General features: G+C 48.3%; 1 protein-coding gene across 1 annotated transcript in view; it reads left to right on the top strand.

The window, feature by feature from the left end:
* Positions 1-25,586, top strand: part of Cdh23 (cadherin related 23) — a 349,868-nt gene that overhangs the window by 131,474 nt on the left and 192,808 nt on the right. The window contains exons 7-8 of the mRNA XM_055598837.1: positions 18,220-18,414; positions 20,922-21,050. Coding sequence (XP_055454812.1) covers positions 18,220-18,414; positions 20,922-21,050 — 324 coding nt within the window. The remainder of the gene's footprint in view (positions 1-18,219; positions 18,415-20,921; positions 21,051-25,586) is intronic.

Below are 25,586 nucleotides of genomic sequence, written 5' to 3'. Positions count from 1 at the left end.
CGTGAGGTATCAAGGTGGTTTATTTTGGCCCCCAGGGGCCTCTATGGAGATGTAGTTCCCTTAGCTGCTGTGGTCAGGGCTAAGGAGCCCCTTAGTCTGCCTCCTACTCACAAGAGAAGAGTGATCCAGGGAAGGCCCTGCAACCCCTTCAGCCCGCTTGAAGCCTGTCAGCCTCACGGTGATAGAGTGTATTTCTCTTCACAGCAATAGATGCAGGCCCAGCAGTTGGCTCTAAGTGCTTTCAGTCCTGCCGTTTGGCAATGTGCACTACTGGACAGTGGGAGGGCTGAGATGGGGAAGGGAACCCAGAGGACAGGGAGCCACAGCTCTCAGGAGCCTTCCCTTGCCTGAAGGAGTGCAACAGCCCGGTGCCTCACAGCACACACTGTCATCAGGCATTTTGCAGGGATGAAGAATCCTTGTATTTTGGGTGGAGACAGCTTGTGCGTCGGTTCTCAAAGGCCAGTGACATTAGAAAGCAGAAGCCTAGTCCTTTTCTGCAATGACTCCATTGTCCACTTCATGTAGCAGCAGGCTTGGCTGAATAGACACACTCTCCTCTGGTCAGCAAGTTCTGAGGAGCAGGATCTGAGACCTGTATTACAGCAGGCTGGGTAGAAGACAGACTCCCACCCTGACCCCGACGGGGATCACCACACTGCAGAGCCAGGGAAAATCCAACATGAAGCATGTACAGATAGCCTTCCCATAGATCTTTGGGGTGTGATACTGAACTAGGCCAGGAAAGGCACTATACACCAACCACAGGGACACAGGAAAGAGATGGCGTCTACACCCTCCAGAGTGGCGCCTGGGCTGTATCTTCGAGGGGAAACACTGTGGCATCAGGAACTTCACTTGGGAGCAGGGTTGTACTCACCTGGCTTGAAACTGCCATGCCTGTCTCCTTGAAAAAGTCGCCTGATGGCTGTACCCAGAGCCCAGGCAAAGCCCTCCAAGAGTTCTTGAGAAGCCCGCTCTGAGGTTAGAGGGGCCACTGCTGTCTTGTCTGAGAGTGACAGGCCACCTGCAATCACCGTAATTGATGGCTCAGGAGGCAGAGACAGTAAATAACTGTTCCACAAGTTTCTAGAATGAGGGTAATTAGTACAGTTAACAATGTTAGGTGATTAATTGGTCCATTTGGTGCCAGTGTGAATGAAGGAGACTAGGCATGGGAGAGGGAGCTGGAGCTCCCATCCCCCCCTAAAACAACCATGGGCTGTGGCCACTGAAAATGAGCCAGGGTCTTATCTGTAGAGCAGCAGTGTCCTAGGACAAAGGCTGATGGCAGGCCATCAGGCAGGGCCCACGGATAGGGCGTATCTGCAGATGCTCAAGGGTGGGAACACTGGATGTGAGCTCCATGTTGCTTTGACTATTAGTCAAAGGTTGGCATGCTAACGGCAAGTAGATTTGTACAGGAGATAAACAACTCAGTTAGGTCAGAAAATTCCAGGCTTTGAGTGTGCTGGCCTCTGAGGGAGGTCATTGAATGACAGTCCCTTGGCCACTGAGCTGAAGTAATTTGGGCATCCCTGTTAGAGGAGACTGGATCTCCTTTCAAAGGCTTTTATGGGGGGACATTCTGAGAACAGGTACCAAGCAACTTTGAAATCACTTGACTGCTCCAACCCATTGACAACAGTAGCTTGGTGTTGTAGAGAATCCTGAAGACTAGTATTGGGGCTCACCCATTGACTGATAACAGTCTTCCTTGAGTAAAAAGTGGAGGAGGCAGCCTGTGTGCCAACCATTCAGAATGCCAACTCCATTTGAGTCACTAAGGCCAATCCTGCCCTTTCTTCCAAGCTGGTCTCTAAGGACTTTGCTTATTGCACTTTCTTAGAACCTTGCTTATTACCCCCAGAGAAACAAAAACTGGCTTTGGCTATGACTTCAGACCAATTGGAGGGCTGAAAGCAACCAGGAAGACTGCAGTACTCTTACCTTCTGGGGTCCCAGTGAAACAACAAGCAAGGTGGTTGAGAGTTGGATGGAATTGCCTGTACCCAGCTATCACCTGCTGTGCCCCGGGTGCTAATTCTTCCTGGGTTGCAAGGAGATTCTCTTACAAAGATCTGGAGCCTTGGAAGCTCTGTGCTAAGGCAGCACTGCATCTGAAGCATGCCCTCAACTCTGCAGAGCCGGGCATAAGCCCCTCAACTTCCCTGCATGGTTCTCTTTTCCACTGGGTACAGGGAAGCACCCTGAGGACCAAAGAGAGTTCATACTTCACACTGTGCTACCCAGAATTCTCCTCCCCGAGGCACCTGAAGTTTTGGGGTGCAACATTAAGATCAGTCTCACTGGGAAATCCTACAGCCCAGGTGCACCTGAGGGCACCCGTTGCTATTATCCCTTCCCCCACTCTCCCAGCATCAGGGCAGAGTATATTCATTGGACAAGCTGACTTTCACAGGCCCAACCTCAACTTCATTCCCGACATAGGAGGAACTCCATACCAAGGGGGTAAGCTCTCTGGAAGGAATGGCAGTCACGAGCCAACCCTTCAGCATCCTCTTGCAAGCTCCAAACACAAAAGTGTGGAACATATACACACACATCTGCAAGCCAGTATCAAGGAGCAGAGCGGAGCACAGACCTAATGATTCGTGATTATTATTTGAAGGGTCCCACTGTTACAGATTTATTTGTCATTTCTTGTAATAACACCGATGGTAATGAATTCATTTGTATTAATGTGAGTGTCACGCGGACTTCCGCACAGATTCTGCATTAATTAATGTACCATTAAAACAAAGTGTCGCCCAATTAATATCAAATGGAGGTGAGGCTTGCCAGGGTCTTCTTCATCTGGGTTTCATTTGAAATTCATGGTGTTAGCACTCTATTTAATGAGAGACAGCAATTTCTTTCCCAAGCTCTCCCACTTCCTAAGGGACTGGTCGGATTACCAGCCTGGGAGCTGCTGAGTACTGACTGTGGTGACAAAACAGAGAAAGGATGATAGGCCATTCTCATAGAAATGTCTCTGTATACTTAAGTTCAGGTGGGCTAGAGAGGCCTTGGAACTTTCCTCCCTGGTTGATGGTCAAGTTGACCCGCTAAAGAGGTGCCTTCCCTACTGCACTCATGAAGTTGTGTGAGTCCAAGGACTACCTTCGAGTAGGATTTTTGGGTCTCCATCTTTCCTTGGAGTTCTTCCTGGAGGCCATCTTGTGGTCTGCATGGCCTCTGGATGTGCCTGAAGCCAGTAGTCCATGGTAAACAAGGTTAACAAAGAGCCGGTCCCTGCCCTAGACCTCTCACAGGTCCCAACTTGCTCAGAATATCAGGGAGAAGAGGCCCTATCATCTCAGCCTTTAGAATACATCTTGGGACCGTTCCCAAGGATAGCCTGTTAGATGTTCTCTCCCTCCAAAGTAAGTTGTTTAGGTGAGTGGGTCTCCTGGCCATCTCTAAGCAAACCATAGAATCTGAAGCTGCCAAACCTTGGCAGTGATAAAGTTGCTTACTAGACATGGTCCATGCTAAGCTACATGATGCAGAATTTTTGTGTCTGCAGGACCCATCCCTAGGTGTCACAACAGCCATCAAGGAGCTGAGGAGGCTGAATCACAGGATACCAGGCTTCTTTCTGTCTTGGCTCTTTACTCTCTGAGTTCTTCCTTTATGGATGGCTCATTGTAGGCCTGGTGCAGGGTGAGCTCCTCTGGCAGGGTGGAATATCAGAATCTGTTTTATGTCATCTCTGAGAGTGCTGCACAGATCTGTAGAGAGTGAGGCTCTTTCAAAAGGAAGGAGAAAGAGATGGCTTTGTGGATTTCCCCTTCAAAACCTGTAACTCTTATGTGTTCTGAGGATGGCGGTAGAGGAAGGAGCTGGATTTTCAGTAAGGGTACTTCCAACTGGCATCCGGAAAAACTTAAGTCACTGCCTTTTATGGTAGCAATGGTATGGCTGAACCTTGTCCAGGACTACACTGGGGCCATGCAGATCCTTGGGGCTCCAGTCTCTGGGTCAAGCCCAAGAGCCTGAGAATGATGAGTAGCTGGGAAAGCCACCTTCCATCCTTGTTAGGACAGGGCAGGCCAAGGCCAGAGAATAAGCTCTTCAGTGGCCATTTGAGTGAAGACAGGGACCCTTCCTTCCCTGGGTCTTAGTTTCCAGCCACAGCATAGGCTTCTGAGCCAGAGTTGTCTTCTCGGCCATGAGGCCACAGTGGATTCTTCCAAGGATGTACGAGACTGAGGCCTGTGGTTCAACACTGGAACCGTCTCAGAGATCCTCAGCTAGTTCCAACCAGCACGGGGTTTAGGCATCTCCTCAAGTGGTTTTGTTTGTTTGTTTATCCCCTCAAAACATGGTCTTAGTAGTCCAGGCTGTCTTTGAACTTGCTATGTAGCTAAAAATGCCCTTGAACTCCCAATCCTCCTATCTACACTTCCTGAGTGCTGGGATTACAGGTGTGTGCTACCCTGCCTTGTTTCCAATTGCTCTCCACCTACTCCCACTTAAACCACCTTCCTATAGTGCCCAGGACCTAGTGAATTCCTTGGCCACCCTACCCTTCCCATCTCAAGGCCAGTGCCAAGCAGCAATTAGCAATCAGTGTAAAGCCTTCTCCTTGCTGCCGCCTACACACCCCTCCCTTCTCTGGCTCTGTCACTCTCCAAAGGTAGTGACAGGTTCATACCACCTGAGAGGCTGGTAGCTGTAGTCACAAGAGTGGGAAGGGAACAAGCCACAGAACCCTATGCCACCCTTGTCCCCACCTCCTGTCCTCTGTAGCTTCTTCACCCCCTTCTTCTGTGTGCTCTGCTGGGTCAAGATGTGGAGCATGTGAGAGGGAGGAGCCGACGAGGAGAGAGAGGAAAGAGATTGAGATCTATTGCTTGAGCTGTCTCCTTATTTGGATCCATTCATTAGCAATAGCTTCCTGAGCTCTAAGGCCCTCCCTAAGGAAAATTTACATATTCATTTGTTTAACACAACTCATCATCCAGGGAAGAAATGAGCCTTAGGGCTAAGGAATGGAGCCCCTTTGGATTGGAGGTGGAGCAGGACGCATGCATCTCTGCTGGAGAGCAGAGCAAGGACCTCAGCCTTCGTGTCATCCCCTCTGATTCCAACCCTCCCCCCACTAGAGGTGACATTTGCAAAACATTTTATAGTTCATAGACTTTTGTCTGCACAAATGCCACTCTTCAACCCTATGTCTTCCCCAGGAGGTAAGAGCTTAATCTTTCTTAAACACCTACTATGTACCTTTCCACAGTGCTCCATGGAGCACTTTCGATGGTGTTTCCTGTAGGGGACAAATCTCCTTATTGTATGCATATCACTGTTAGAAAACTGGTTCAGAGAATCTCTCCAACTTCCCTCTAGGGCATAAAGTGTGTAGATGGGACTCCAACCACAAACTCTCTCATAGCCCCACCTTCTGTATTTTCTCCTACAAGAAAAAATTTTAATGACCTAACAATTTTTTTTTTTTAAAGAGACAGGAAATGTGTGTGTGGTTAAGGCAGTCTTGCCCGTGTTTTCCAAACATGTCCAGGACCCACAAATGAATGAACCTATCAGTCTTAGTAACTTATTCATTCACTTTTGATATTTCCCCCCAAGAACACTGACACTGTCACTTATAAAGCTGGGGCCTTAGAGAATGGCCTAAGTCATTTCCATGGTACCCTTGACCATCTCTGGCAGTCCCTAGCACTTAGCCAAAAGGGCAGCATGGGCTCTAATTTCCCAAGGTCCCCTGTTCCTGGGTACTGGGGACGTTGACATGTGATGATTAAAACAGGCTGTGGAGTAGCCTGCTGGGGTGTGAGCATTGTCACCTGGGTCTGGGGTCCAAAAGATGGAGAGGTAACACTGTCTGCTGTCCAGCTTCTGTGTGGACTATCTGAGATAACACATTTAGAGCTCTATTCAGGAAATCCCCAACAGATGAAAGCTACAATTACCCCAGATCCACAGAAGTCTAGGGAAACAAAACTTCTAGGAACCTCCATATAACCAGAATCCACTAGATCTCAGGACCATCTGCAGCTCTAGCTTCTGGTCCAGTCCCTGGACTCAGGTCATTTGTTAACAAAACTCCCACTGGCCACACCCGCCCCCTGGATTCTTCTCTTGGAATTTTCTAACTTGGTAGGAGGGTATGAAGATTTTGTTAGGGCCTTTGCTTGCATTTGGTGTGTTTGTTCATGGTGCTAGGCACAGAGAGAGCCAGGCCTCACCCATGATGATCAGGGGCACCAGCACCAAGTCAAATTCCCAGGAGCCCTTAATTCATGATCATACTATTCAATGAGTACCCCTCATCCAAATGTCTTATAGTCAGGAGTGTTCCTGATGCTTTTCAGGTTTGAGGGTGTTTACATGGACTTAGACAATTGAACACTCCTGCTCTGGAAATTTGAAATCCAAATATATTGTGAGCAATCTGCTGATACCCAGAAAGCATGGACTCTGGGGCCATTTCAACTTTTTCCATCTCTACCCCAGCTATGCCCAAGGCATCACAGAGATTATTATAGCCATGTCCTGGTTGGGAAAACCAAGGGTTTACATACACCCACTGATGTCCAATAGCCACCAAGGAGGGAGTCATGAAGAAGGCCATAGGAGAGCAGCAAGAGCATAACCCAGTGTGCACACAGCTATCTCTACATTTATCCATTCAGGCCAACAAGCTTGAAGGTGATGGTCCACAGATGAATCCCTCCATTTTCTTGGAAACAAGAAGCTGGCTGAGATAGGAGGAGGGCTCTAACATTTAATCACACTAACAGCTCAGGCTAGGACCACAGGGCAGAAGAGTAGAGCCATAGCCCACAGGTCTTGCCTCCAGTCCCTGTTCCTCCTCTCCATCCCTAGAGAAGACAAGATAAGGCCAGTTCTTAGCTAGGCAGCCATATTGCCTGGTATCGAAACAGTCTGTTGTAAGGATGAGAGTCTTATGGACACCAGGGCTACAGTCCCCTTTTCTTCTTTACACACGGGCTTCAGGCAGCTAGGAAGATCCACCAGCTACATAGGACGCCCTGGTGCATAGGGCGCTGCACTGCCACATGCGTACCTGTGTGCCTGCTGGTCATATAGACAGCCTGGAACGTGGGCACTTGTGGGAAGGACCCTGTCATTCATTCATCTCTAGGAAGGTGCTTGGTCATGTTGGTGACATTCAGGGGCTGGAGCTTTGGCCTTGGAGATAACAGAAAATCCAGGAATGGTGTCTGAGGAGGAAGTGAAAAGAAGATAGGAGAGTACCTTGGGACAGGAAACCTGTCAGGATTTCCCACATGGGACAGAACTGAAAGGAATTGACAGGGCCCCTCGGGAGTCTAGCCACAATGAGATAATTCTTATAATTTTTCATATTTATTTTAATCAAAATCTCATATGGATGAGCTTGCATACCTTCTAGTAAGTGTGGCTTCTAGTAAAAACAGCAGGGCCCTGTTTCATTTTCCCGCACTTCGAGACACCCTCCTCTAATCTCTGGAATTTACCTTCTTGCTTTTAGATCATATTCTTTTGAATTGTTCACTTTTAGATATTAGCTAGTGGCTTTTTAACTATGGAAAAGAGAATTTGACCTTTATACACTTCAACCTAGTTTTTGCTACATACAAACACTAGAACTACACACATACACACAGACACCTACACAAACACACCACTAATATTGCCTACATCCCTTAATTGCCTGCCTGTTAGCTAAAACAGCATTTAACATGTTCAATGTAATGATTTTGATGATTTGGATAACATGCTGTACTTACTTACATAATTCGTCTTCTGTTTGTCCTAGAGTATATTTGTTGTTATAATGAAAATCCCAATCTTTGATTTTACCAGTGAAGACTCAGGAGCCAGATATTGGGGTGAAAACCTACTAGCTCAGAGAGGCAGAGAAAGCACCCAGCTGACCCTCCCTCAGCTCATGTTCCAAAGGAAAAAGCCAAAAGCCCAAGGCCAAAAGCTTGCTGGCTCAGCTGACAGCTCAGGAGGAAAAAGCCTACTAGCTCACCCAACAGCACAGGAGGAAAAAGACAAATTGAAAAGCCAAAGAGCTCCCTCTTCTCCACACCGTCTTAAATACTGCTCAGCTCAAAATGCTTCCTTTCTGTTAATCCCTGTCATCTGGTTACTTTCTCCACCTCTTGACCTAGGGTTAACTTTATTAAATCCTGTGTACAGAAAGCTCTTGGATCAAAGGTATGTACTAGGGCTGAGCCCACACATAATCACCTGTTTACAATCAGTAAAATATTCTTGGATTAAAGATTTGTGTTAGGACTGAACCACACCAAACAAGAAACAAGTTTACAATCTCAGGTTCACAATGGCATCAAATATCCTGCAACATTTATTCACTTCTCTTATTTGCTTATTTTGTGTTCCATGAGCCTATCATTAATTTGCTTCTAATATTCTAGCATAATTGAATGTCTGTTAGTATCCTAAAAGGAGTTCCTTTACCTTTCTTCTACTGTAGTGGAAAGCCACCTGTAGAAGTCTGCCTCCGTTCCACAAACCCCTCTACCTCAAGTAGGAGAGAGAAAAGGTTAGTGGTGAGAGGGGGCCTGGACTGCTTTACTTCTCCCTGTTAGCTAGGGTCCAAGGGGATTTTTTAGGGCTCTATACCAATCTTCGTCAACCACAGATGCAGCTAATAGTCTTCTCCAAGCTACTAAACCCCGAAGCGTTTCTGTCTGTCGGCTCCAAACCGTCACACTGTCTGTCTATCCACACTGCTAAATGCCACATGCCAACACCCAATGCCACATGCTGTTTTTTCTCAGCTCTCACATTTATACTGAGTCCTAGACTATGCCCCTCTACATGCCACATGTGGAAGGCTGTTACCAGCTGACAGGGATCATGCCCTGCATGTGACAGTTAACAGATGTGGACAAACTATAGCCCAACTAAAATTCCAACTAAAAATCTTGGGATTAAAACGAAAGCATATTTATATAATATACAAAGAAAACAAAACTTCCATTACATTCTATATTGGATCTGCTTTTTTCATGAATATCTTTTTTCCCCTTAGTTTCTATCATTTTGATAGAATATACCCTTCAGTGATTTCCAAGAAAAAAAAATTATGGGAAAAATCTAAAAAGTTTTTCAGAAAAATGTGTTTATTTTTTCATGTTTACTCATTGATGGTTTGGCTGGGTATAAAAAAGTTGGCTTCATTCTCTGAACTTGTTTCTGCTCTGCACTTTAGCCTGTAATGTTTTACTGTTAAGACTCTCGATGGCAGCTTGACTCTTGATCTTCTGAGTGTGGGCCCTTGTCTTCTCTCTAAAGTCTCTAGGGTTTCCCCTCCCCCCCCATATTCATATTTTGAAATGTCTTAGTTTTATGCTTTTGTGTAAGTATCTCTCTGAAACAATCTGAGTTCATGTTTTGGGGTCTGGAAGGTTTTCCTGTTTCCCTGTATGACAAGCTTCCTGCTGATATTGAACTATGAATTCTTGTTAATTGGGCTTTGGGTTCAGTCTGAGCTCTTCCTCTAATGTTCTTAATTTTCTCCCCCATATTCATCTTTGAGTTACTTTACTTGGGGGATTCCTCTTTATTTCCAACTCTTCTGTTGAATTTCTTTTTCTTTGTTTGTTTGTTGTTGTCTACAGTGCTGAGGATTAAACCCAAGGCCCCACATGGGCTAAATAAGTTCTTTTTAGTCACAACCTCTCTTTGTCTCTTCTCATTTTGAGACGGGTCTCATTAAGATGTCCAGGCAGTCCTTGAACTCTTGATCTTCCTACCTCAGCCCCCTGAACTGACCTTTACTTTCTGCTCAGCTCTTCTTTCTCCTGAGAATGTCCCTACTTCCAAGAGGCTATGTCCTGACTGGATTTTTCAGGGTTGCTTCTTACTTATCTCTGTCTTCCCTCCCTCTCCCCTCCTTTTCTCCCTCCCTCACTCCGTTCCTCCCTCACTCCCCTTCCCCTTCTCCCTCCTTCTCTCCCAGTCTTTTGAAACAGACCTCTGCTGGTCTCAAACTGGCAGCAAATCCTCCACCTCAGCCTCCTGAGTGCTGACATCCCAGGTGTACACTACCATGCTAGGTTTCCACTGTCTCTTCATGCATGACAGTGACCGTATGCTTCATTTCCTGCCTACTATAGGTGCCTGGGGTATGTGGGGTTTGTTAACTAGTGGCCTTCACGATAGGGTGAAACACTGTGGCTTTCAAGGCCCGCTGGCATGTTACTCCTAGGGTTTTCTCTTGGGCTAGTTTTCTGTGTCCTGCCTGGATACCCGTCTTCTGAAGGCTGACTAGCAGGCCTGGTGGAGATTAAGGAAGTAGGTTGATGAGAATCCAGTCAAGCCCTTTCCCCAGATCCCAGCCTGGAGTCCAGAGTCCCCTCAAAAGCCCTCTAGAAAGGAACCTGCAGTCTGCTGTAACAATTGGAGACCCAATCTTGCTTGGGCCCCTAAGACCTTCCACCTCTCTTCCCACCCTTAGGCCTACACATCTCCTCCCATGCAGCATGATATGGCATCCACGATCCTGGGCTGTTCCAGGCACAGCCTCCTCGCCTCTGAAGGCACCCATCTGTTTCCAGTTTCCACAGCTGCAGTGGCATCTCTGGTCTGCTGTTCTGTTTACCCTTGTGGATTTATGCATTTTTAATTTGCTTATTGTTGTCTTGGTGAGGGGCTGGGACCAAAACAGAAATGAAGGTGTTCTGTCTGCCATGTTTGCTGGAAAATCCCTGATTCCTTAGCAATATTTGTCACATGTCTTCTCCAGAGAAGAGATGGCATAAGAACTGAAAAGGGGCTAAGGCAAATGACAGAAAGAGATGGGGAGTAGCTGTCCAGGGCCACTCCAGCAGGTCACAATCAGGAGCCAGGTGGCCACTCAGTAAGCATGTTTGTAAATGTCTACACAGCTTCCGGCAAAGGCATTGCATGCTGCATAGTGGGGGTCAGAGTTGCATAAATCTTTCAAGAAGATTTGACCATTGGGATGCCAGCCCAGGGAAGAGTCTTCCAGCTGCATCAGGCTATGCGCATGCCACCCCTTGAGAGAGAGCAGACAGTGGTCAAGATAAGAGATGTCACAAAGTAAGTTCTGCTAGGTTCCTCCATAGAGATGGCTCACGGATATACACATGTAGGCTTGTCCCACATAAGAGTGCCCTGTCTCGATGATAATGGGCCCCAGAGGGCTCCAGAGAGGCCAGAAACACATCTGCACCTACTCCTTCATGATCCTTTGATTGGATATTTCTCCCTGTCCTTCCTGATGGCCACACTTCTGAGCTATATGAACCAGGACCACAGTGCACATGTCCTATAGACCCTATTCCTCATCCACCATGGTCCCAGTATGTGACAATAGGTCCCATGATGTTATTAGGAGTATCACAAAGACCTCTGGAAGTGACACCCCATCAAGGTACTTCATGAAACCCAAAACAGAGGTGCTACCCTGGTCTGAGAGCCTGACTATCATCCTTCCTGTTGAACCAGGAGCCCTCTCATTACCTGACAAAATACTGGAAATTCAAGGTGCCCTGTTGCCTCTGAAATTCCTTCAACATTAATGCGTCTATCTGTCCTGTCTCTTCTAACCTAGACCAGCCTTCATCCAGGCTGCATCCCCACCTAACCTCTCCCCAACTCCTTTTTACCCTAAGGATGGTCCCCAGCCTCTGAGTAGCTCACACATATTCCAGAAAGGTCTTTTCCCAACTCAGATCCACCAAGCCACCTGCACCTTGTCAAAACTCCATCTGTCAGGAATTTATTACTAATGCATTTTCTAACAGGCTCTATAATAAGATATTAAAGACTGTAGCTGCATCTAGAAAGCATTCCATAAATATTAATAATGCCTTTAGAGATGGCACCTAAGCAGATATGGTAGCAGGTTTGACTGGATTTGGTCAAGGATACAGAATTCATCTAGCTGAGGAAGGTTCCCCATGATCTGAGTGGTGTGAGCCTTCTTTTCTTTCTCCTACCTGTCTTTCTGCCCTTTTGAAATTTTCTCTTTTTTTCCTTCTTCTTTCTGTTTTTTTTTTTTTTTAAACAGGATTTCATGTAGCCTATTTCTGATCATCCTGCCCCAAACTCCTCACTGCCTAGATTACAGGTGTGCACCAGCATATCTGTATTTATACTGTGCTGGGAATAGAACCCAGGGCTCTGTGCACGCAAGGCAAGAACCCTGTTAACTGATCTACATCCCTAGCCATGTGTCTTTTTACTTCATTTCCTTTGTTTACAACTTTCCCTCTAAGCAGAGCAGTGGTGGCAGTGGCACGCACCTTTAATCCCAGCACTTGGAAGGCAGAAGCAGGCAGATCTCTGAGTTCGAGGCCAGCCTGGTCTACAAAATGAGTACAGGATAGCCAGGGCTACATGGAGAAGCCCTATCTCAAAAACAACAAAACAAAGCAAAAAATTTCCCTCCATATTATCTCTTTGTCCTGTTGGTTTCTGTCCCAACGATTTGTGCCCCTGGCACATATTCTTTCCTCTGATTCCCTTTTCCCTTTGGGCTCCAGATCTGTTTCTTTCTTGTCTCTATCCCACTTTTTTTCTTTTTGTCTCTCTGTTTGTCCTCCTCCGTCATCATTCTCTCCTCTCTCTTTTCTTCTCCAACCTTCTACCCATTGTTCCCCCCCCACTTCTCTCCCTGGGAATGTATATCCACCCCCCTTCTCTATTCCAATGAGCACCCTAAGCCACCTCCAGAGAAGCCCGGAGTGGAATGTAGCTCGCCCTGCATGGAGGAAGAAAGCCATTCATCATTATTATTAACGAACAAGATCCTGAGCACGGCAGAACTTTCCCAGAGTCTATTCCCTTGTCACCCCAAGGAGTAGCAACAAGATTTATTTGTCTCAGAATTGCACAGGGTGGCCCATTTATAGCAGGCCCATCACGAGTGATGTGGAGCTTAAATGCGGACTGGAGGAGGCAGAGGCCTGCCCTGCCTGTGACCTATGTGTATGGGCCATTTGCTCAAAGGGACAGCCTGAGGTTTGAAGGGGACGAGGGCTATAGAACCATCCCTCCATGCTGACTGTGACAAGTGCACAATTAGTCTGTTTCTTGCTCACTCTGTCACAGCCGTGTGAATCACTGCAGTGATCTGTGTAGATCTGCATGTTCAAAGGCATGTCTGAGGATAGTTAACAAGAAGCTGTAGCCAGCGTTCACTGGGCCATTTATTCTGCTCCTCTTATTGCCTCTGAGGAGCAGTCTAGGAGTGGTGGCCTGGTACTTGGCTCTCTGTGCTGACTGTGATGCTAACAGGAAGACTCCCAGGGGAGCCTGTGGCAGTGTCTGGCAACAAAGAGCACATGTTTGATGTATGTTCTAGGGGTGTCAGATGAGAGAAAAGAGCTAAGACCCAGAGAGCAAGGTGTCCACCAGACACATCTCACAAGTCGGGTCCCACACAGTGGCCAAAGGGGTGTGTGAGGACCAGTGTAGATGGACTCAGAGAGCCTCCCTTCCTTAATGGGGGTTCCCCTCACATGCATATGCCCATCCAACCCTAAGTGGATGGCAAAATCTTTACATTAAAGGTTTCCCTTAGCAAATTGATTTAATTTCCAAGACCCCATCTCTTTGGCCTGTGTAGGTCAGGTAGTTACCCCTGCACCAATCAAATACATCCTGGCTCTGAAGTTGCTTGGTATGTGGCCTGGCTGCATCTCTTGAGCAGAGCTAAGGAGGAGGGTGGATGAGGAGGCACAAATGCATCTGTGGGAGGTTGAGAAAAGCCTGTATACGAGCCAACGTGCCCGATTTGCTGTCACCCATCAGGAGCCATGGTGAGACCTGGAGCAGAACTTATTTCTCTGAGCTCCTTCTTCTCATCTGTCAAATGAGGGCCATGGCCTCCCAAAGCTTCCTTGAAGCCCCTACATCCAGAATGGTCTGTAGTCAGACCATTTTGGTTTAGCCTCAGATGACCCCACATCTTAGGCCCCACTTTGTCCTCCTCTTACAAGCAGGGTCTCCTTACGCTCTTTCCCAGTTACATCTTTGCGGGAATCAATACATGGACAGGTTTTCTACTTGAGTTAAAAAGAATCATTACAATTGTTTGCCTGGGTGCACACAAGCGGGCAAGGGCACACACACATGTGCCCCACCCCACACACTCATACACACATGCAGAGGACCGCCTGTGGAGTCGTCTTTCTCTTTCTATTACGTGAGTCCCAAGAATCAAACTTCAGTCATCAGGTGTGGCCACTGAGCCATCTCTCCATCCCTAAGGCGCCTGTCCAAGTTCATAGGGAAGAAACTCATTTGTATGCTATCTTCCTTTTAATTGTGTGGGGGAGGGCTCATCTCTCTGCCTGTGTTGCCATTTCATTGATAAAATAGCAATGTTAGGCGGGGACCATTTGTTGAGTGTTACTGCACATTGCCCTGCACTTGGTCCAACAAGGAGCATCTCATAATTCTCACATCATTCCCAAGAATCAGTGCCATTCACAGTTCTATTTTATGCAGGACATGGAAGTCAAAAAGGTTAAACAGCTGACACCTGAGGTCTCCTGGTAGAAAGATATGGATTCAGAAGTTCTAACTCAAGGCTTATGCCCTGAGCCTCCATGGCCCACTGTCTACAGGGACCAGATGCGCCTGTCCCCTGAGAATCTGCTTGTGCTGAGCCTGCAGGCCTGTGCACCATGGAGCAGCAGCTGGTGCTGCAGATGCTCCAGTGGATACGCTGATCCTTGGTAGAGCATGGCGCCCAGGGCCTGAAGTGCAGGAAGTCAGCATTCTCTTCTCTCCAATGTCTGTCCATTCTAAGTTTATGAATGGCTTTTTGCCAGGGTCATTTAAAACCAATCCTAAGTTATGCAGAAATTAAATGGGTTTTCACTATATGAGATGTAACTCAAGGTCAGGTACAAACAGGGCTTCTCTGGGCTTCTCTTCCCCTCTCAGGTGAGAGCCTAACTCTGAACTCACCAGATCTGTTGTTCAGAGAGCCTAAGAGCCTTTGTCCTGGACCATGAGGCATGGACAGATGAAATGTCATCATCTCTGTGAGGCTGGCATCTGGTGGGGCCATATTGCTGAGCCGAGCTGTGTGCCCTCTAAGAATAGCATCTCTATAGTGTGTTTGTCATTGTATGCTTTAGAGAGGAGTGGGGTAGGGAGTAGAACTGTAGGCTGAGGTTGAGCATCATTGTGAGCTGGCTTCACTGAGCCCTGCACAGGGGAGCCCAATCTTTCAGCTATAGATCTGCAGATGACTGTGACTATCAGGGTCCCACAGGAAAGAGATCTTTGATAGCTCCAATGACGTGCCCACTTTCAAGAGGGTAGTGTATTAGTGGCTTTCCAGGGCTGTGACAAAATGCCCAAAGAAATCATTTTTAAGAAGGCTGGAGAAAAGGCTTCCTGCATACACATGAGGGCCTGAGCTTGATCCCCAGCAGCAGCAGCAACAAGATCAAAAACAAAAGCAAAAACAGATGTGGCTGAATGTGACTACAGTCCTGGGGCCAGGGAAGCAGAAGCAAGAGGATCTGGGGTCACAGGCCAGCCTGTCTACCTGAAACTGTCAGCTCCAGGTTCTGTGAGAGATCTAGTCTCTAAAAACAGAGTGAGTTAGGAAGACACCAGTACCAACCTCTGCCCCACACACATGTGCACACACTCACATGCATACATCTGAACATGACCACATGGGCAGACATACGTTCACATGAAGAGAGAGAAGAAAGAAACTGACTCAGAAGAAGGAAAGGTTTATTTGGGTTCACAACTTAAGAGGCTTCTGCCCATGGCTGCTTGGTTCTGCTGCTGTGGGCCTGTGTTGACCATTATGGTGGGAAGCATGTGACTGAGCAATTTGCTCACTTTATGGTGGTCAAGAATCAGGGAGAGGGGGAGGAGAAGTAGAAGGGAAGGGAGAGAGGGGGAGAAGTACCTAATTTCCTCCTACTAGGCCTCCCTTCCTAGAGGCTCTGTTGCCGCCCAGGCGGTGCATCTTTGAGGGGCATACATGGAGGAGCCAATAGGTGGAAGAAGATAAGGGCTGTTGAAGCACTTGGGGGCTGGCCATGGAGGGCTGTGCCTCCTCCTGCAAAGGCTCAGTGGGTGGAAGAGGAAGGGTGTTTCAGAGTGCCTGCCCCAGGGAGCTGGGCTCCAGGGTGGGAGCTGAAGGTGTGGGCCTTGCATGCCTTTCTTCTTCCATCTGAGCTCCTGCCATCCCTACCCCCACTCCCAGTTGGTAAAGTTCACCAGGAAGCCAGCATGAAGAGAAATTCAGGTCTGGAGCAAGGCAGGTAGGCCGATTGGGCTACCCTATGGTACAGAGGCTTGGAAGGCAGACAAGGAATGCCCAGTATGGTGCTTCTGAGACATACTGAATTTCTTTCTTTGAGACCTCCCTGCCCCACCCTTTGATGGCCCTGCCTCTACGGTTCTAGCAGGTAGTCTGATGGGGGAACCATAGCTTCTTACTTCTGGGCACTTAGATGCTGGAAAGTTTACATTAGTGAGCTGTAGGTCTGCCTTCTTAACACGAACCCAATGAAAGAATATTACCTTTAGTGTACATAAAGGGGATTAAGGAACAGAGAGCTTAAGTAACTAACCCAGAGATACACAGTGAGGCTGGAATCCCAACCGCTGTCCTGGCCAGGCCTGAAATCCTAGCACCTGGCCACTTGTGTCCCACAAACTGGTTTCTCTTTGAAGGGAAAGAACATGTCTCCCAAGAAGCCAAGGTGAGGAGGGTAGATGTAGTGAGGAAGGCCCTGAGACGTAAGGGAACTGCTGGGTTGGAGCAATACAAATGGCTCCATGCAACTAGGAAATTCCTGAAGAGCAATCCAGGGCCAGTCTGTGTGAGATGTTCTGTGCCAAGGGTAACAGGGAGCCACAAATGACGAACAGGAGAGGGTCTTCCCACTGCCTGTCTGCTGTTCCCATCAGCTAGGGGATGAGAACTGGAAGATGACTCCTGGGGGGTCAGCCCTACACTTGGTGGCCAATAGAGGACAATTGGCCAGCTGAGGTAGGACCATAACAACTTAGTGGCTGTGCTCTGGTTGATCTGAAAAGGCCATTGTAGAGAAGCTGTGGTATAGGTGTTGAGATCGTGTGCTTAGAATCAGCAGCACTTGAACCCAAGGCCTTGCTCCATCTCCTCACTGTGTGGCTTTGGACCAGTTGGCCCCTCTGTTCCCCAGCTGGGGTTTTATTTTCCTTTCTGTGCAAAGAGCCTTATCCAAGTGTCCTTCCTCCGTTGTGTGCTTTCTATAGTGTGGGAAAACCCATGCATGCAGCCAATGATGAGCAGGAGCTGCCGAGATGAGGGTGGCCAGGGGCTGGTGATATGGGAAGACATTCAGAATATAGTCACCTAGTGCTGCTGAGATCTGTCCATGTGCTCACATGGGTGTCCACTGACTAGGGCTGTGTGCCGGACACCATCAGAGGCAAAACAGACAGAGCCTGTGGAAATGCAGGCTCTGAGGGAAGCTGAGAGCTGGCCGAGGCATACAGGTTGGGATGGGGAGTTTCACTGTGTGGCACAAAAACAGTGTCAGTATGCAGCCTTCTTGACGAATGTGGAAGCCCCATCCCTGCCTCATGAGGAAGTGGCCGTAACCAGCCACCCCGTCAGAAAGGGACAGGGGCTTACATCCATGATAGAATGGAGGAGTCACAGCATCCTTGAAGGCTCCTAGGAGGTTGAGGCAGTTGAGCAACCTACATTCTGCTGTCACTCAGCCAAGACCTAGGGGTGGCATAGAATGGCCCTTCCCTTGGTGCCTCCAAGGCCCCCACCTGAATCCAGGTACACCCCCGTACACACTCTTGCCCTTGACAGGTCCCTGTAGGCAGGTTCCTAGCCACCCTCCAGGGCAATCTAATGAAGCTTGGGCAGCCAAGGGGCACCGGACAAAGGAAGCGAATCCACTAAGAAATGGGTTTGGGGACCAAAGGGCCCCTCTTCCAGGACTCTGGGATAAGTGGGCCGTCTTTGGAGCCAGTGCTCTACAGCCACCGGGAGGCCATCAAAAAGAGAAAAAGAGAAATCATGCATTTTACACTCCTCCAAAGCCACTCAGAATGGAAATGACAGGTCGGTCCGTTGGCTGCAGGGGCGCGGCTAAGCATGGTTAATGGCCTTTGTAGGGAGGAGGAATTGAGACTGATGGAGGCAGCTGCTTCTGGTGAAGTGAGACTCATCCTCTTGTTTACCTTGCTCTCACTCAGAACACACCAGTGGGGACACCCATCTTCATCGTCAATGCCACCGATCCTGACCTGGGTGCGGGTGGCAGCGTCCTCTACTCCTTCCAGCCCCCGTCTCAGTTCTTCACCATCGACAGTGCCCGAGGCATAGTCACTGTGATCCAGGAGCTGGATTATGAGGTCACGCAGGCGTACCAGCTCACAGTCAACGCCACGGTGAGTCACTCCCCTGGGCCTCCAGTGCCCACCGCCTGACATTTCCCATACAGAAGGTAACGGGTATTCTAAGGAGACTTGAGTTAGCCCCCTGCTGCTCTGTGATTTACAATGAAGAATCTGGTGATGGTGTCCATGTGTCTCTGGCATTGTTTTTAGCACTCAAATGGACTTTCTATTAACCTTCAAACAGCCCTACCATATTAATATTGTTGAGATGCCCATTTTACAGATACCCAGCCTATGTCCCAACCCCAGGGAATTGTAAGATAAGTCTGACTTATTCAGGGCAGGGGAATAAACCTTAGCCCATTTATGGATGGCAACATTGAGGCTCCCACAGTTGATTAATAGAGGGGAAGTAAGAATCCAAAACCAGGTTGTCCGACTTCAGTTCTGGGCTATGGCCGCCATGCCCCATAGCCAAGAGTCTATAGGTCTCCAGCATGCAGCTGGGCCTTTGATGCCAGATGTTTGTAAGGGGCCGAGGGCTAAGCAAGCCATACCTTAAACAGGGTCCTAGCCCTGTATGCCCTTATTCCAGCTGACATCCAGGAGCACAGCTGTGTCCTCAGTGGCCTCCAAACCTAGAAGTGATGGCACACTCTGTTGTCCTTTAGACCTGTGTGTAGAGCTCAGGCTAAGGGCAAAAGAAACTATGGGATCCTTTCTTCCTCTGTGGTCCACTTAGCCTGGCCACAGCACCCAGTCTTGACCCTCCGCTGCTGCAGACAGGGCCCCTGCCCTGCCCCTATGTGGCTGCAGAGGGGACAGCCAACCCCAGGCCCTAAGTGGCAGCTGACATGCCAGATTTCTGGATCTGGCCTGGGTTGAGCTTTGAAAAATGGAGCTTTTCCCTCGGGCTTGGATAAGACCCGGACAACCCTCTAGAACCAGGAAAAGCAAATATTGTGATTCTCTGGGAGGTCCCTGATGAGGCCTCTTATTTTCTCTTCTGGTTATTTATCAGTTTCCTAAGAAGAGACCTAAATAAAAAAATAAAATAAAACTGATGCAGGGAGTCGAGGGGACTTACATATCTGTGCCTCCCTCACCCTTTCACTAAATCCCAGGTATACACCTGGGCCCAGAAGCATGCAGATGATATGTCCTTTCTTTAGACCCTGTCCTGTGGGATAATCTCTACCAGCATGCAAATGGACCAGAGCTGGTCATTAGTAGAATGTGGGTGGACAGGTCCATCCAGGGGCCAAGCTTGTACTGGGATGAATACAGAGAGATTGCCAGTAATCTCCCCACAGTCCTGAGCTGTGGAGGGAGGGGCCAAGACTTCCCAGAATATAGCCTTCCTTCCTGTGCATACACACACACAGCTCCCATCCCTCCCATCTCAGACAATCCTCCTAAGGTCTCCGAGGACAGCCACGAGGTCATCTTTTCTGCCATGGGCTCCATAGTGCCATCTGTGGAGTCCTGACGCCAGTGCCAGGCTTTATGCAATGTGGGAAATGCCCCAGTGGAGCCAAGGCCGAGTTAGATGCAAATACTCCTCAAGTCCCAGGTGGATTTGTAAGCCCAGGGGCCATCAGGGCCATTCGCTGGAACCTTTCATTTCATATAAAGGTCTATCGGACTTTCTCTTGTATGCTAGAGACTGGCTGCTGTGAGGACCAAAATCAAGGCAGTTAAAGGCAGATATTCCTATGCAAAATGACCTAGGCTTGGGTTCTAAATACTTCCTTAGTATTGCAACTATAGACAAATCTGCCTGCCTGTCTGTCTGTCTGACTCTGTCTCTGTGAAGCAATCTAAAAGCCTAGCCTGTGATAACAATACATGCAAAGGTAGGGGCATGTGGGTAAGTGGGATGAGGACTACCTCAGACATAACAGCCGTCGTTGTTATTGGTTCTTGCTATCTGGTTGGACCGAGCTGTACAGACCTTGGTCTGCTGAGCATTAGAACACAGGTGTTGGTGTCCCTTTCTTAGTGGGCTTTATAAAACCAGGTTTATAAGTATAATGGCTTGGCTTAATATTTCCTGCCCTGTCCCAGAGACATTTAGCACTACTTCCGGGAGGCCCCCAGATGACATGGGCCCTGGAGCTTCCCCTGCTGGTTGGATTGGAAATCACTGGCTAGCAAATACAGCAGATCACAGAGGAGCCTCTCCAGGAGCCCCATCTTAGTGAAATCTATTCTGGGATGGGGGGCTGTGGCCCTGGACAAACACAGCAAAGGTGATAAGAATTGCGACATTCCCATCCAAGCTGGTGGTCCCACCCACCTGACATTCGGGAGAGCTAGTCCTAGGCCAACAGTTCAGCCTCAGCCCAAGCCTCTGTTGTAGCACCACAATCTCCAGGCTGTCCTGTTCCCATCTTCTTGAACGTCTCAGGGACACCAAAGCCTCTCTGTGGAGTGTAAGAGTTGGTGTGTATGTTTGTGGGTGGTCACATGTATGGGTGTATGAATATGTGTATATATGTATGCATATCCATACCCAATGCTGTGCACTCTTGCTCTCTCTCTGCATGCCTCCCAAGGATCAAGACAAAACCAGACCTCTGTCTACACTGGCCAACCTGGCTATCATCATCACGGATGTACAAGACATGGACCCCATCTTCATCAACCTACCCTACAGCACCAACATCTATGAGCACTCTCCTCCGGTAAGCCCTGCCCCCAGCCCCAGCGGTGGCCATTCCCTGCCTGGAGTCCCTGACTGAGGGACAGTGGAAATCCCAGGTACTTTGCAGGTTACGCTATCTTCAGTGTCTCTCCTGCTCCCTAGAAGGTACCATGGGGCATAAAGAGAAGTATGGCTGGACGTAGGAGAACTGATTTAGAAAGAGTCATGAACAGTGACACAAATGTGTAGGTGCTACTTTTTATCTACTTTACTTTATTGGGGTTTCTTACGCCTCTACCTTCCTTCCAATCCTCACCCCCCAACCCTAGGTAGGAGAGAAAGGAGGTTAGATGGGTCAGGGGACATAGACCTCTTTAGATTTAGTTCTGGATGGTTAGGGTTGTTGGGTTCTTTAAGAAAATACCAATCTCAGTCATTAGGATATCTAACAGTTTAGGAAGGGTGAACAGCAAATGCAGCAGGAAAAAAAGCAGCCTCCTTCCTCCTCTGTCCCTTTCCTCAAACATTCTTCAAAGCATCCTCTCTCTCTCCCTCCCTCCTTGTCCTTCTCTCTTTCCCTCCCCCTCCCTCTGAGTGTCCCTCAAGGCATCTCTTTCATAATTATACCCTCTTCAGATCCCCAGAATTTAAACCAACTGCAGCAGGCAAAGACCACACCCCTCACGAGGCAATTATCTGTGGTAGATAAACTAAAAGCACTCCATATCCCACACTTGGGATTAAAACAAAAAACATAATTAGGCTTTTAAAGAAACCAAAACTTCCAGTCCACAGATGCCCATGAGTACTCCAGCCTGTGCCGGGCCTGGATGTGGACCTAAGCTCAGCCAAACAGCCATGTTACTTAGTCATGTCGTCCACGAACTTGCTGCCACTGTCAGCCATGAGTGCCACACACAATGACAGCTTTCTTTCTGTTGTGAGGCTCCTCTCTCAGGCCCAAGCTGTTCTGGGAGCTATCTGCCTTTCGTAATGGCTCTTTCTTTGGAGGGTCTCAAGTTCAGATTTCAAGGGAGATGCCTTCTTTTGTATTTAGGTCACAGGAGCTTATCCTTTGGTTCTCTTAGAGTAGTGGTTCTCAACCTTCCTAATGCTGTGACCCTTTAATACAGTTCTTCATGTTATGGTGACCCCAAACCATAAAATTATTTTTTATACTTCATAACTATAGTTTTGTCACTGTTATGAGTTGTAATAGAAATATCTGATATGCAGAATGTCTGCTATGCAGCCCTGTGGAAGGCTCCTTTGATCCCCAAAGAGGTTACAACCAACAGGTAGAGAACTACTACCCTAGGGGTACACAGCTTGCACCTGGTCAAACGAGCTGTGATTGGGGAAGGTCTCACAGAACAAAATGGATCATGGTCCCCTCCACAGGGCCCTGGCTAAACTAAGAGTGGGTGTCCCTGGCTTGGCAGCCACCTCACTTTCCACAGACTGTAACAGAATGCTTGCTATGGGCTGACAAAGAAGAGCAGGGTATATCCCCATTAAATAGACAGAAACTTCGACATGCATCTTGTGGGAGTGGCATTTGTAGAGAGAAAAGGACTTAGCTCTGAGGGAATGTAGGGGATCCCTGGAAGCTGGAGATGTTCAGAACCCCACCTTGCCCCCTGTACTACTCAAAGCCCCAAACGTGAGGAGATGGGTGTGGACAGAGTCCCTAAGCCAGTACAGGCTAGGGGAGCCTGGTCCTGTTTGGATGCAATGGTTGTTCTGACTACAGGTGTGTTTGGCACGAAAGGTGTGGAGGTGGAACTTGGTCACTTGCTTTGGGGAATGAAGAGTCTCACAAGAAAGATGCTTATGCTCTTGCTACTGCAGGTTTCTGAAGATGCTTGGAGACCAGATAGAGTGATCTCAAGCTCACTACTCCCAGCTTTTCCCTTCTTGGCATGCTAGGCACATCATGTTCCCAACTTATGAAGACCAGGTTGCATGAACTCAGCCCACCCATATCCAGGGACTTGTCCATCCTTTCTGCTACTAACCCTAGCTTTGCAAGCCTTGATCTCAGCCTCATGCCAAACTGACTGCCATCTTCAGACATTTTCAGGCCCATCACCTGTTTCCAGTCCTGAGCTTCTCCTTCTGAGTGTTCAGAGCTCAAAAGTGACTTGACTGGCATTTGCTGGTGTCATGCTTGCCTGGTATCATGGTACAGCAGGAATGGATTCTTTGATTGGCATGGTATAGTGGAGTTTGAGAGTGTCTGTAGAATAAATGAATGAATGAACATAGTCTGGTCATACCAGCCTTCTGGTGGTTCTGGCATTCATGTCACCCTTGTACTTGCTTTTGTAACCAACCCACAGACCACCTGACCTTCAGTTCCCCAGTTCTCTCCCTCCTTTCTTAGATCCTTTCCCTGGCTTGTCCCTAAATAGCCTCAGAGTCGGCCACCCCTCTCTGCTGTGATACAACTGACTTCAAAGCTAAATGACTTAACAGTCAATCCCAGCCTTGTGTAATGTTTACACAGGAACTTAGGTTGCTTTTAATCTCTGAGTAACCAAGATGCCCCATCTCTGGAACATTGACACAGGATTCACTTGGGTCTCTCAGCACACTGTGTCCAAGAGCGTGCAGAAGATACTTAAAGCCAAAGCCAACTTGATTGGTATGTACTGGCATCACATTGGCTGGGTCACCAGAGGGAACCTGAAAAGCCCTGACACTGCTACCTATATGTCCCCTGGGAATGGGGCAGGGTAGGAGGTTCCTGAAAGATTCTTACAGATATCAAACTCTGGTGGCTGGTGACTCAGTGGGTCTGTCAGCTATGGGATGCTGTATTCAGCCACTGCTTCAAAAGATAGTCACAAGATCCTGTATTTGACACAGGCTTCCTCTGAGACCCCATAGGATGCCCTTATAACTTATGCATGTCAGGTATCAGTCTTCCCCTGTCCCTCCACGAACGTATTCACTACTTTAGCCTCACACCCATCTCCTAGATAGTTAACCCAGGTTAAGTTATACCCTTCTTTTCTAGAGGCTTCCATGGAGCAGACCAGATGTGTGTCTTCCTTCACACTCTCTCCTCATGTTCCCTCTGCTACTTGTCATGTGCTTGTCTTCTCTTAGCTCAGAGATCTTAGCATTTCATTGTGTGCTTGTGTTGCTCACTGTCTAGCCAGTCCCTGGGCGACTCTGCACCCATGCTGTGGGGGCATGGTAAGCACTTTTCCAAGGGTTGTGGACCAGTTGAAGAAGACAGACAAGCAGTGATTGGCTCCCAGCCTCTTCTGGGCATTGAGCAGCCCCATAGACTCCATGTGGATCTGCTTCTCCTACCTCCCTAGTGGAAAAGGAATCCCCACTTTCCCCTCCCCTGCAGCCCTTCTCCCCTAAGCCAGTTGCCACATGCGCCAGGCTGATGTCTCCAGGCTGCTAATCAGTTTCCATGCCTTGATCTGGATCTCCATGTTTTGTTTTGTTTTGTTTTCAGTGTGACACGCTGATTTCACACACTCACTCCTTAGCTAGGCCAGGGCAGCACAGCCTGTTCAGTACCCCAGGCTGGGGGACCCAGGCATCCCTCACACCCAGCCCTGTCTCTGCTGCTCATAGTGGCCCTGTCAAGACCTGCCCCACCCTCCTGGCTCCCCCTCTTTATCTGTGGCTCCCAGCATGTATGCCACCCTCTATCAGTGTATCAGGCTAGCAAGCTTCATCTAAAGTGTATATATTACCTAATAAAATCCTTCTTATTTAGGATTATTGCATCAAATTTTAATTTCCTCACTCGAACAGCAGCATGTCGGCCTGCCCGTCAGTGAGGGGCCGACAGAAGGTGAAAAGAGCGGATAGGCTGCACAAATTACTGCCGGCGATGCCTATCAGCCCTTTGACTGGAATTGACTGGAATTAAGGACTGAGAAATAGGATTTTCTGCCTCAGAATCTGCTGTGGCAGCTCTCATTGGAAGTCCCCAGTAGCCCCCACCAGCCAGCCCCCACCTCAGTAACGCTCCTTCCCCAACCTCCAAAGCAAACTGCATGTCACCTGTCACCTTTCAAGTCCTTAATCGTGTCAGAGAAATGGGGGATGGGGTATCCCCGCTAAGCTTGCAAAGAATGAGATGGGTAGTGGTCCCTGAAGACAGTCCAGTCTGTTGCCCACTGCAGCTGCTTCACTGGGGACAGACTGCATGGTTCTATCTACTGAAGTCCCAGACTGTGCCCCACTTCCTGCCCACCAGGTGAGTCCTGGCCCTCCAGTCTCTGCTAGCATGACAGACTTATTCCAGGCTCAACCTTCCATTCCCAGTTACCTTGGCTTTTCCCTATTTTTCCTTGTCCCAGCTGTTCGAATGTAGAGAACACTCCTTGGCTTGGGAATGGACCTATCCATGTGGGCTATTAAGGGTCCAAAGTAGCTGAAATTGTTTGGAAATTTGTGCATAGCCCCAGACAAGACACCCCAGGTTATATCAGATGTACACAGAAGTTCCAGGGCCCAGTTTATTTACATTTCCTGTTTGTTTATAGTGTTATTTAGTGTGTGTGTGTGTGTGTGTGTGTGTGTGTGTGTGTGTGTGTGTGTG

Source organism: Psammomys obesus, unplaced genomic scaffold (assembly GCF_907164565.1).
Source record: "Psammomys obesus unplaced genomic scaffold, mPsaObe1.curated_primary_1811, whole genome shotgun sequence".
NCBI classification, from domain to species: domain Eukaryota; kingdom Metazoa; phylum Chordata; class Mammalia; order Rodentia; family Muridae; genus Psammomys; species Psammomys obesus.
This window is presented reverse-complemented; position numbering and strand designations above follow the sequence as displayed.